Genomic DNA, 13325 nt, shown 5'->3' on the forward strand with positions numbered 1-13325 from the left:
ATCATCAAAATTAAACGAAATAAACATTTGAAATATATGAGTTTGTATGTAATGTATGAATATAATATACAAGTTTCACTTTTTAAATGGAATTACTGAAATCAATCTACTTTTTCATGATATTCTAATTTTATGACCAGCACCTGTATATGGTTGCATGCCTTTTAATTTAAAAGATTATAATGAGACATTAGTGGAAAAGTAATATAAATTTCAGGTTTTAATTTTTGATTTTGGCATCCTAATTTTAATCGGATGCATTTCTTTTTGTTTGTTTGTCTTCATAGTTTTAATTTAAAACTGAATGTGTTTGGTTTTAGTCTTCTGGTATTTACAGAATGACAAATGAAAACAAGAGGCTTATAGAAATACTTTACTTATTGCTTTCAAAAACCTGTCAAGTATAAAAGTACCAACAATCACCTCCCACAACACGCTCTGTAAATTATTAGGTCAAAACATTTTAAATTTAAACAATGTCAGAAGTGTTAGCTGAGGAAAAACAGCTAACACTGCTCAACTTTTTAGTTTCTCTTCAAAAGTTCGGTTGGTTTTCATTTTATAGTCTCAGCAGAGCGGGCCCAAGTTTATCCTTCAGCAGGACAACAACCTCAAACATAAAGCTGAAGACACAAAGAAAGATCTCCAGAGCCCTGCAAGGGATGATATAGCTACCTCTTTCAGGATGTCATAAAGAGAAAGACACTAAATCCACAAGAGAAGTGTGGAAAGCTGCTGCCAAACACGTAAGAAAAATGTACCAAGTGTACCTAGAAGATGTGCTGTGTGAAAGGCAAGGCGATAGACTGACAGGAGAACTGAGAATCAGCTGGTAGCAACATGAGGAAGAGTTTTACATGTAATTAATATTGACCCTCATTTGGCTCTCAATGTTATCCTTGAAAATAAATCGTTAATGAAGTGCAAATTAAAGCATAAAATGATGAAGCAATCATACAGACAAGTGAAAACTCAAACAATGGCTTTAAATTATGAACAAACACCCAAACATCTCTCATGAATGCATTAATGTTTGCTAAAAAAAGTTTAATTTATTTTGTAGGTCACATTTTTTGACTAAACTGAATTACTGTACAGACGAGAAGCCATCATCGTATTATTTGGTCTGAACCAACAACCAAATAAACTTGCTTTATAAAACACATTTTAGCTTTTGTGGTTTTTTTTATTTGTTAAAGTAAAGTATATAAAGTATATAATCTTTATTAAAAAGAGCTTTTGGTTATAAAGAATATAAAACAATAACTACAAGCTAGGCAGATAACTGCTCCTGAACATTTGAGATATAACCTCCTGTTTGAATCACCACAGAAAAGAGCAGTGTTTCCTTGAAAATGCTGCCGTGACTCCTGTAGAGTGATTTCACCTCCAGAGGCAAAACTAAAAAGAATTTAATTCAGCAGTCTTAAACGATGAGTATCTCTTTGGCACATCTGCGTTAGGAAAATCCCACAAGCAACCGCTAAGAAAAGGTGCTTCTTTCAAAAATAAAAACCCAAAAAGAAGAAACGCTGAACTGCTTGGCTTTGTTGAGCAGACGTGATCATGAATGCACCTAGAAAAATATGAGTCAAAACTAAGTTTAATGTTTATAATGAACCCATTTCATCTTTTTTTTTACAATAATCAGAACTAAAATAAAAAAAATGTGTCAGAGGGCCACCCTTCAAAAGTCACCAGATGTTTGTATTTGCATTTGAAAGGTTTATTTACCCAAATAAGAGCATTCCTGCTTATATATTTTGTTGTGTTGTACAGGACAGGCAATATAACTTTCTACAGAGTGGAATGAAACCTGGAACACTATAAAGATTTAGCTTTAGAAACTGTTAGACAGCAATAAAAGCAGCCTTTTACTTTAGCACCTTTCAAATTTACAAATACGTTTGATCAAATAAAAGGTAGTGTGGTCTTTAAAAGTTTACTTACATGAGTTCTGGAGCTCAGCCATGTTCTCCTTTGTAGGTAATAAAAATAATTTATAAAGCCATTTGAGAACGAGACAGAGTAATGGAGCCAATCTAATCTGAACAGACTGCTGCTTATTAAAGTAGAAACTTCTGTCAATATTACCACGATTAAAATAATGTTTTAACATTTACCACAATGAAAATCCTGAATGTAAAAGTCTCCTGCTAGATGCTGAAAACTGTCACTTTTTTAGTATTGACTTATGTGTTGATGGCATCACTGTAGGACAAGAATCACCTTACGATGCATACAGATGTGATATTTTCATTTTGTACAAGAGGCCTGCATCACCATTCACATCACCTCTGTTAGACAAAAGACTTTCTCATTGATTGTGCTGCTGGTCTGAGATTACACGGTGGGAAGCCATAGATTTTCAGCCGCCCAGGGGTCATGGCGCTCAATCAGGACTGTTTTACAATTACAGCCTGAGTCTGCTGCAACGTTTTGTTTTCACCATAAATTATAACATGGACCTCAGTTTTTTTGTACTTAATGGAGAAAATCAAAACGGCAGTCAAACAGATCTGTTTATTCCCTGAAACTTCACAAACTAATGTAGTTATACACTAGATCTGTTTTATTATTTAGGTGTAATCAAAGTAAATAAAAACAAATTTCAATTAATACTATTATTATTATTACTATTGAAGTACAAAGTAGGAATTTGCTAATTCCCTTGAAATTTTATTACCCCCAGACTTCAGAAGATGAAAACACATGAAATAATAAAATCAATTGGAGTTTATAACCACTGTTACTGTTTATGTCTGTGAACATATTGCTATGGTGCTAAAAAAATTGATTTTACTGCCCTTCTAGTTTATGTCTTGCTTTTGCTGTGAGAAGAATTTTGTTACATAAAAAGTTCAGTTGAGTAATAAATCTATTCTACCATTAACAAAATTAAATGTATCCAGTAAATAAATCCAACTGATTTTCACATACATGCATTTTAAACAGTTTAACCCAGTCTTCCTTTAATGGCATTAAAACAAGTATTACTGATAATTATGCAGTAGACTCCCGATCTACAGTCTGTTCCAGCTGAGAATAAAATTTTTATTGGCCACAGAATTAAGAAACTGCTGTTCGCCAGCTGATTTAGCAAGTGTAGTTTTCACCAGATGCAGTTTAGCCGACAGTGTCACAAACAATCCAGGCACCAGGCTGTTTTAGTTCCCTGATGATGTCAAGTACTGTAATATTTCTGTAATTCAGCCTCCTAACTATAGTGTGTCCTAATTGTAGCCTGCAGCTGATAAGATTGTTACCAACTCGGCAATCTGTATGGACAGCAAGTCACTACTAAAACACTGGACAAGGTAATGAACTGATTTTATTTACTCTAAAGCCTGGACCCATTTGGACGCTAAAAGGCTAAATAGAAGTAATTTACTTATCTTTTTCCAGAGATATTCCTAAAAATGGGTCAAACTTTGCAAAACAGCAACACCCACGCAAGTCAAAGTCAGTTACTGAAGAAAACTGATGGCACTTTTCTAGTGGGTATACATTATATGCACTTAAAACCATTACATGATCTAGAATAGTTTTTCACAGATTACATAATTTAAATGATTGGCAAATAATTGCAATTACCCACACAGAGCCAAGTGATTAATCACAATGAACATTGATTGTGTCTACAGATTAAAAAAGACAACTGCAACTGTAACTGCAACTTTAAATTTTAGAGAATGATGAAGATCTCTGAGTGTAATTTATTGTATACTCTATTTGCACCTTCCACAGATAAACTTGTCAAACAAATACTACTTTGGTCACACTGAAAACAAATTGTGTGCTGAAGATTTGGCAGAAAACGGCCAGGTAAATAATTATTCTGACAGTAATGGTGTTTTATTGCCACTTCTGTAAATAATGTGCACACAGCTTGCTGCATAATTGTTTTTTTTTTATAGACCTCGCTTTTCAACACAACCTTGCTGGTTGAGAAAGACATTCGTTTTGGTCCTCTTTTGATGCATTGTCCCATGTTGGCTTTAGTAGTGCAATATCAAGTATTTACAGTTGTTTTGGGAAATCACTTGAATGATAATTCAGTTTTGGGGTTCTTATGGTAATTCGCCGTGTATTCTCCACAGTCTGACTTGATGAACCACCACAGAGAAACCTACTTATTAGATCTGCAGCACATTCATCTCAGAAAACAATTGAACACGCTGATATGTGAAACCCAAACAGGACAAATTTAGATTGGGGATCTAACACCGCAGTCTGATTTATCCCGGACACTGATCACACATACCAGGATTCAATTTCAGCATATTACAGCAGGAAACCATCATCATAACTTCCCTGCATTCATTAGATCGATCTGGGACTCACTGGATGTTAATTCCTTTTGGAGCAGTGGCCAATAATACTGTGCTTCCAGTGTAGCCAGTGGATATCCTGATTACAGATAATGGGGAAGACTTTCATGCTATAGTGAGCTTCAAAAACCAATAAAATGCTAAATTATCATCAGGATAGCTAATGGATCTGTGTTTGTACTATGTTTTAGGTTTTTTGCTTTTGTTTGCTATGTGCATTTTCATGACTAAATGAATTTATTACTCTTATATATTAAATCTACACCCAATCTTTTCTTAAACCTGTATGCTAAGTGGAAAACCAACATCCAATGCCTTTTCTCAGAGAAAATGCTTCTGTAAAACACAAATGTAAAATTGAACAGGCTGTAGTTGCTTCTGGTTCGTTGTACTTGAGCAGTAACTTTGGCTTTGCCTGTGTTGTTTGATCATTTTCAGATTTCCGACTGTACTGTGGTTTTACCCATCATCGGCTTTGGGTGATTATTTAAAATTTATTAGCTTCAAAGTTGGCTGAAGAGACCCTCGTGGGACTAGATTTACATCCAGCAAACTTTGGCTTTTAGCTTTTTGAATTATACATAGAAAGACAACTACCTTGCAGAAACCTCCTTCCCCTGGTTATAGCATTACAGCTGTGTCTTTGCAGAGTGATGCAGATTCACCACAAGTTGATGTTTGTGTAACCAAGCATACAAAGTCCTCCACTGATACCATTTGGATCAGGCAGGCATGCATAACTTGGATCCTGAAAGGATGAATTCTCTTGAAATTTTGATCTGGTTGTTCTCCTTAAAAAGTGCTAGTTTGCTATTCAGTTCTCCTCAAACAACGACATAGACTCTGTGTTTATGGAGCCAGAATGATGGCAGCTAATGTCAATGTAAACTGGCATTAAAAATTAAACACTACATAAAAACAGAAGAATAGAGTTTAAAACACATAAACTGAAAAAAGTATTGATATTCAAAGAAATACTGGAATAAGTTGTACTGTAAAATATATTACAGGTAATAAAAATAAGATCTGTCAGTGTCAAAACAACATTTTTGTATTTTGAATGTCTTTTTTTGCTGACTGCTCATTTGAAAAGACACTTTTCTTTCAGTTTTGATGATTTTCACTTTCTATGCAGTGTTAGTTTTACCTTCATGTTGCAGACTTTAGGGGAAGGAATGCATGGAGCACCACCCATTAGGAGAGGGCACCACTGCACATAAATTGCACTTGGGTTGAAAGGTTTCATTCCTTCTGGTCTGGTCTGTTGTTCACCAGAAGCCACTGGCAGAAATGTTTCTTTTTTTTTAAATTCCAAAAGTCACTTGTAAATATATTGCCAGTTGCTGATTGCATTTTTAGGCTTGTTGCTAAACTGTAGTTCAGGCTTGCTTCAAATGTGCCTTTTGCCTGTTTAATTTAGACATAAATCTCACAGTTTGTCCTCCTATAATAAGATTTGTCACAGTCTCTTCCCCTCCGCCTCTACTCCTCAACCCACAACCCATAATGAAACAAAATAAAATAACGTTCATAGAACTCTCACAGCTGTTTTACTAAAAACAACTTAAAGACTCACCGACTCATGAAATGTTCAGCACAAATAAAAAAAAAACAGCCTCACCTGCTGCATTAAGATTATCTGTAAATAACTGAATCAGTGAACATCAGTACTATACTCTGAGACTGAAAAGGACTATTTTACATACTTTTTGAGAATCTAAGTTTAGTTTAACTTGTGTTTTGTAAAACAATTTTTGAAATGTGGTTTTTGAAATGTTAATCCCCATTTGGTAAAGCAAAAACTGTGGTATTTTAAAGCAGGTTTTGTTTTTTTCTTATCCAACGTCAGTAAAAAATATAATATGAGATATCGGGTATTTCAAAGTCAAAGAGGTCTACCTGATAAAACTGTATGTAAGAACATTGTGACCAAATGTGAACAGAAATCAGGAATTCATTTCACCCTTTTACAACTGAAGGTCTTTAAAGTCACAGCCAAGGCCTGGAGCTGCTGGCCTGGTTTAAGTGAATCTCTGAGGATACGTCAACAGCCTGTCTGTGTGCTGGCAGGTGTTTTGGGGGGGCCACGACAAAAATGCCACAGGCAGGCAGACAGGCAGACAGAGCCTGCTGCTCTATGGGATTTATAATATGAGGACAAGACAGAGTTTTCCAGTCTTGAAGCTTTCAGTCGACTGTGTCACAGTGTGTTTCAAAGCAGCAACAGAACTATAAACTACATTTTCGTCTAAGCAGGGGGTCGAGCTTCTTCAGTCCAGTTTCACAAAGTTAGTGAACAGCAGAGCAGTAAAGTAAATTACAGCGTAGGCTTGAACTTAAATCAAACAAAGCACTGAACTAAATCAGGAGTGGGCAACATTTGGCTGCAGAAGGCCATAATGACTTCATTAAAGCAATCAAAGGGTCACTCGTTGATTTGAAAAACGTTACTGTCACGAAGACACTTTCAGGACTTTTTTTTTCCCTTTTTCCTATGAGGGGTTTGCAGCATAGTTAGCAAGCTAGGTCAAAAAGGTTTTTGGAAAACATTTCTGTTATTGTGTATCAACCACATAATCTAAGATCTGATGCTTATGACAAACTGTTTAAGTCAGTTTATGGTCCAAATGTATATATTTTTCTTTTTCTAGCATGGATCTTTAGTCTGGTTCTGCCAGCACAAACACTCATTTGGCAAAAATAAAACTTGAGGTCCGTTTAAGTTGTTTTAGTTTTATGTGAGGACATCAAGGACTGCATAAAGATTGTCAATGTAATGCTTAAAGCCCTGTGGTTCACACTTGACTCATAATTGAACTATAGTGATGTAGCTTGGCTCATAACTGGACTAAAGCGATGTATGCCTATATTTAAAGTGGCCGGTCATAAATGGGGAAATTACTGTGTCCAACAGTTTTAAAAAACAAGTTAATTCTGGAAAGAAATATAAAAAAAAGATGTTTTCCTGTCACCAGTTAGATATATCTACATAAGGAGTTTTGTTATAAACTTCTCAAAATGTCCTTCTTGCAGTCCTTTCTCGTGAGTGTGTAGCTGAAGAAGCGAAGTCCCTCACATCTTGCTGTTATCGAACAGGCTGTTAGCTCCTAATGATCTATCTGCAGTTTGTGGGTGCTATCATTAGTAATTCCTAAGAAGGGTAGTTCTCACTCTGACCCATCTGCTTGTCATACTGTTGAATTGAATATATGCCAAGTAATTTTCAGCTTACAAACAGAGCTCTTGGTGTACAAATTAATTACAGCACAGTGAAAAGGATAACGGATATAGTGCATCTTTATGCTTTGGATAACTTCAGTGCTCTCTTCTTGTGCAATGCTAATGGTAATAATGACTTAAAGTTCAAGAAGTCGGAAAATGAGTTTAGATTTATTCAGTGCTGATTATTTGTTCTTCCTAAAGCTACACAGTCAGAAGAGGATGCCAATCTATGCTGCTGTGTTCATTTGTTTATGTAAAAGTTCATGAATTGGATTTACAACAGGTAACCTGTTTTGATGTGTTTTAAAAGTTGGCAATATTCATTGTTTTTCTTACTGTCAAAAGGGGTGTTACAGGCTAATTCTAGTTCAGTATTTCTTAATTTATACTATATTATACCATACAGTGGTTAAATTGTTTAGTCAGTGGCTGCAACATAAAATCTTTCAAGCTAATGTGGATGAGAATATTTAAAGAGGCCAAGAGGAACAAGTGATAAACCAAACTGACTGAAGTTCTGGCAACAGCTCAGTTTTGGTGTGGCTACTTGGTTCAGTAATATTTGCCAAACTTATCAGTATTCAGTCCAACTTGTACCAAATTTAGAGACATTAGTTCAAGACACAAACTTGGTTTTGTTCCATGATCCAAACACAGACCAATGAATTTGGTCGATACTGAGGCACCATTTAAAATGCACATAGTTTAAGTTCTTCAGTTGAGCTTGTCAGATTTTGATTAGTTCTAACTTGCAATTCCCAAGACCCAGTGAAACAACTCTGATTATTGACAATTCATGCTGATTGTCCTCATTTAGGAAAGAAAACAACAGTTTTATAGATGGGAACTGCACATTTTATAGGACCAAAAAAAATGTAGTTGATGTGCAGTAAGGTAAGGTTATGTAAATAGGCTGTAATATCCATAAAATTATGTTTATATTTGCAGGGATTTTTTTTTGTTTTCTCACCATTTTCACTAAAAAAAAGTCCTGCTTAAATTCCATGTTGTCAAGGCATTGCTGATGCATGTTAGGCTTTTAAACTGTTGATGGCTGGATGTGCACTCACAGCTAATTCAGAACACTGGGGGGTATCTTATCAGGTCACTGGGCTGACAAATCAGAGCACAGTAAGACTTTCTAAAGGGTTTTCCTCTCCAGCTTTTTTATTCACAGGAAATAAATGAATATGCAACTAAGACTGACAAGGAATTTTAAGTGGAATTGTTTTGTGACGTAGTGTGACGTAGTTTACTGACCAGTTTTAAAGGTTTGGAACTGAGTAAAAAATTAGAGCTCTGTACCACAGTTTTATTTGATTCAGCTACTGAAGCAATCTGTAAAAAAAAGAACAATATAGCACTAAAATGCATCCTAAGCTTATAATACACATCATACATACAGTAATACACATCCTATAAATACGCACGTCAAAGAGAGTTTAGAGTTTTATGTAATAAAACCTTCCTCCTAAAAACATTACGGAAAACGATCCACATATGACCTGAATGAACATTAGAGTCCATGGCCAGAGGCTTGATGTTATTACTCACCCTGATGCCCAGTTCCACATTTTCTCCCCCATACACCTCCATGCCTTCATCCAGCAGACCGATCTCCTTAAAGTACAGCCTGTCTACCACGAAGCAGCCAATCAGTGCCGGGCTCCTGCGAGATTTAGGATGATAAACATGAGCGTTGTTTTTCAGTTACTATAGTGACAGTAAGGACATGGAAAAATATATGACAGTGCACAACATTATTTGTTCATATGACTGCTGAAATGGCCTTTTTACAGGGTTGACATTTGTCAGATGTTAATGTCAGATACCAATTAGGCTAATAAGCCAGAGTTGTGTTTACTTACTGAATAGGTGCACTTTTGTTATTATTGTGCCACCAGGACTTGGGGGGATTGAGGTAGCGGCACCACAGCTCCCAGTCAAAGCCCTGAGCAGACAGCGGGTACTCTTCAATCTCGAACGTGTCATATTTGATGTTGTCGAATGATGGGGATATTATGCGGGTTCTGTCCTCTTTAATTCTCTGCAGAATAGGCTCAGCCCTATAAATATGGAGGAAAGAAAGCCATTTCACTGTGTGTATTTGGATTCACAGGCTTTCTCCATTGCACTTGTGCTCGTCAAGAGAGTCAAGAGATGATTCAAACCAGCATAATAAGCAAAAAAAGCTTGATAATTCATGAAAACACTGTTATTTTTCATCCAAACATAAGGCAATAAGTGCTATTTACTCACTTACATACAGTTCAGTCAGAGCTACTGTGCAATACATTTACTTTATTATTACTGCTAAAGACACTGGTCTTTGTTTTGTACAGACCAAAGTCACACATAATAAAAACAAATTATGAAAGTCTGGAATTGTATCTTGTGTGCAGATTTGGTGTTAAAGGTAAACTAAACAAGTGAAGTAGCCATATTCTTAGTATAGATTTGTTTGTTGTTCCTCTCTTTTTTTAGTTATATGATCATACAGGTATGAAAAAAATTAAAAACAAATCTCTTTCCGAAATAAATAAAATGTGTTTTAAAAAAGATAAAAAACAAGGACCTAAAAAAATAAAAATTAATGGAACAGAAGCGATCAACTCTGTTTAGAGCAAAAAATCCCACAGAAGTAAAAGAAAAAACTGAATTACAAATGAGGGTAAAAAAGCACATCAGTACACGCGAGCTGAGCATCAAACTGCAGGAAGACGAACATAAACTCCTGCTCTTTTTGCAACAAATCAACAAATAACCTGCATAATGAGTCAGACACTCTTGTGTGGAGATAATGAAAAGGAAAGCACAGTTGAAGAGATAAGGCCTGGTTACTTTCTTAAACAAATTTGAAAGTCTAAGTAGCTATTACCTGTTTGTCAGAACCTTAGAACAATCTCTGCACACGTTTTTACTTAAAATCACAAAATCTTCCAACTATGTCAGAACAGCCATTTGTTTTTTACAAGCAATACATTCAGCTGAACTGACAGATCCAACCAATTAAACACTTATAGTAAAAATTAAAGAATTGACATTTGCAAAAACAAATGTATCAGAATATTCAAACAAAATGGTTTGCATATTTTTTTTTTGCATACTTCCATCACATTTTTATCCATTTTTACTTTATATCAAACTGAAAATTCTCCAAAATTGAAAGTATGGATGTAAGTACCAGTTTGTGTGCTGGAAAGATTGGATTTTTTTTTTGGATTTTACACAGCACTTTTCCAGTTTGTTGTTGTTTCTTACCAACACTTTGAATTGAGTTACTGGCATCATATTCAAAATGAACACACAGTTGGTGGCAAAAATAGACCCATTCCTGTGTAGCTGTTTGGTTGTGATATCATGGCCAATAAGTGCATTCATCTTTAGAAAAATAACTAATTTATCACTTGCAACATCTTTGTATAGTGTTTAATAGAATAAATGTTGAATATTTTGAACACTGGTACATTTTGCTACACTTTACAAAACATTCCAACATTTTGAGAGTCTGAACTGCACTGAGGTTATCCTTCCAATTAAAGTGTTATATAAATGTGTTGTTGTTTAATATGAATACAGGCACTATTAAAATACAAATCTAACTTTGCAAAGCTGTGTTTAAAAATAAAATATATTTTTGTAACCTCCCTCTCCCCACTCCACAGGTCAAATGACTCAAGCCAGGGCTCATCTGTTGAGCTCAGCTAATTTTACCTCGCCACACTTGTGAGTGACTCACCAGCCGACATTGAACTCAACGTGGGCATCAAACAGGGCAACAACCGGGGCAGTGGCGGCCCTCCATCCACTCACTCTGGACCGGATCAAACCCTCCTGCTTGGCATGCCGCACCATCTTAATGAATCCTGGACGCTGGCTGTTCGTCTCAGACACGAAATTCTGCAGCTTCTCCTTTAGCTCATCTGCAAAAAAACACACATATACATATGCATTTCACATCAAGAGCTAAAGAGTTTTTGAAGAATCCATTTATGAGTGAAATGAAAGTTGTTTCTGAGAATATTTCCACCCAAAAGACTTTGTCTTCCTCCAGTGGGCAGTCTTTCTGTGGTCAGAGGACAAAGAAAGTGATGCTTCACTGATTTGATCAGTAAACCGAAGAGGCTGCAGCTCGAGCCAGACCTGCAGACTTGACATGGGGCCTAACAGTCATAACGTTGTACGGTAATATTGAAGACACAGAACATGGAGAATGTTTGTCCTAAAAGAATAACTTCTTTATTGCCTGAGATTCATATTGTGTGATGAATCATCATACGCTACAGGACAAGAGTTAGTGTCACTTATTAATGTTTGGTGGAAGGATCATTTCTGCCATCCTCGAAAATGTAAGGATTTAAGACAGTAGAATTAAGACTTTTTTATTTTGAGTTTAAATGAAAAGAAATGTCAAGAATGGTCAAAAAGCTAAAGCTTCAAAGACTGCTGTGTAATGTGGCACAATTAGGACACAAGTCTCCACTGAACTGTCAGTCAAATAAAGCAATAAATTTCACATGAACCTTTGAATATATTTGAGCTCAGGCTGCCTAAACGGAATTTTACTAATGATGACGTTATATTTAACTGCAAGAAACTGCAGAATATCATTATATTGCATTCCAAGATAAGAATATATTAGAATAAATCAAATTTATCTATACTCTATGCATAGCCTTTTCTCAGTGTTTAGTGAAACAGATTTTTTATTTTGCAGACACAGATTATTAAGACATGGCCACAGTTCAGTTATCATTTTTCACACATTAATAACCCAGGCTGCTGTAACCCACAGCCATGTAATAATACCTCATTACCTTATTATTATGTTGTGGCCATGACCATGTTGATCATGCAACAAGCTATTTTTAACACTATTCGATGGTCACTTCGGATTATAGTTATTTTTTATTTTTTTTATAAAACAGGTGCAACAAACCTTTAGAACTGAGACGGTTGGCAATCTCTAGCCTGAAAACAAACTGAATAAAAAGGCCTTGCATTTCTTGATGGAATGCAAGTCTCCTGCCACCTCTAATGGTAGAGTTTTAGACTAAGATCTTATTTTCAGACGTGAAGGAATTACAGCTGATTTGGTCAAACCTCGAAAAGAACATTATGTGCAATATCATATAATACCACACCAAATTTAACTCAGTATCTGTAAAAATTGACTGAGTTATAGCCCTTTTTTTGTTAGCTTAGTCCAAAAGTTGATTAGTTTTGAGACTAATCATGAGACTCTGTGGTATTCTGCATGGTTCTTCAGGATGCAGAGGTTAGTGTTTTGTCCCTCAGACTTAATGCAATAAACTAGCATTTTGAGTGTAAATTCAATTTGAGTCATTCTTGTACTAAATCAAGTTTGAAAACATTTAGCAAACAGATTAGCATCCTAATTCTTTTACTTTGAGTTCATAATTTTAGCTGAAAGAAAGCCGGAGTGACTTACATGAACTGCTGCAAAAGATTTAACAACTTATTTCATTAATAATTAAGACACCCTAATGTGCTTCGAATTGAAAGAAAGAATAATGCAGTGTTATGCCTCATAACAAATCACAATAAAGCACAGTTCATTACACCAGAAATGGCTGATGGCTAGCCCTCATCAATCTTTTAGGACTGATATCCTGCTGAAGCTCGGCTGGAAACATGTTTGGGACAGAGTTGTACTGGAACAAACACAAAACAGGTTTCCAAATGCCACTGTGTAGTCCTGAAATAAATCCAGCAACATAAGATGGTAAGTCTAAGAAAAATGTTTTTCAG

At 35.6% G+C, this 13325-nt stretch overlaps 1 protein-coding gene across 1 annotated transcript in view; it reads right to left on the minus strand.

Annotated features, from left to right (window-relative positions):
- galnt18b (UDP-N-acetyl-alpha-D-galactosamine:polypeptide N-acetylgalactosaminyltransferase 18b) overlaps nt 1-13325 on the minus strand; it is an 82479-nt gene that overhangs the window by 24115 nt on the left and 45039 nt on the right. Inside the window, exons 4-6 of the mRNA XM_017439867.2 lie at nt 11293-11476; nt 9422-9619; nt 9108-9222 (exon numbers count right to left, since the gene is read on the minus strand). Coding sequence (XP_017295356.1) covers nt 9108-9222; nt 9422-9619; nt 11293-11476 — 497 coding nt within the window. The remainder of the gene's footprint in view (nt 1-9107; nt 9223-9421; nt 9620-11292; nt 11477-13325) is intronic.

This window comes from Kryptolebias marmoratus, linkage group LG15, assembly GCF_001649575.2.
Source record: "Kryptolebias marmoratus isolate JLee-2015 linkage group LG15, ASM164957v2, whole genome shotgun sequence".
Lineage (NCBI taxonomy): Eukaryota > Metazoa > Chordata > Actinopteri > Cyprinodontiformes > Rivulidae > Kryptolebias > Kryptolebias marmoratus.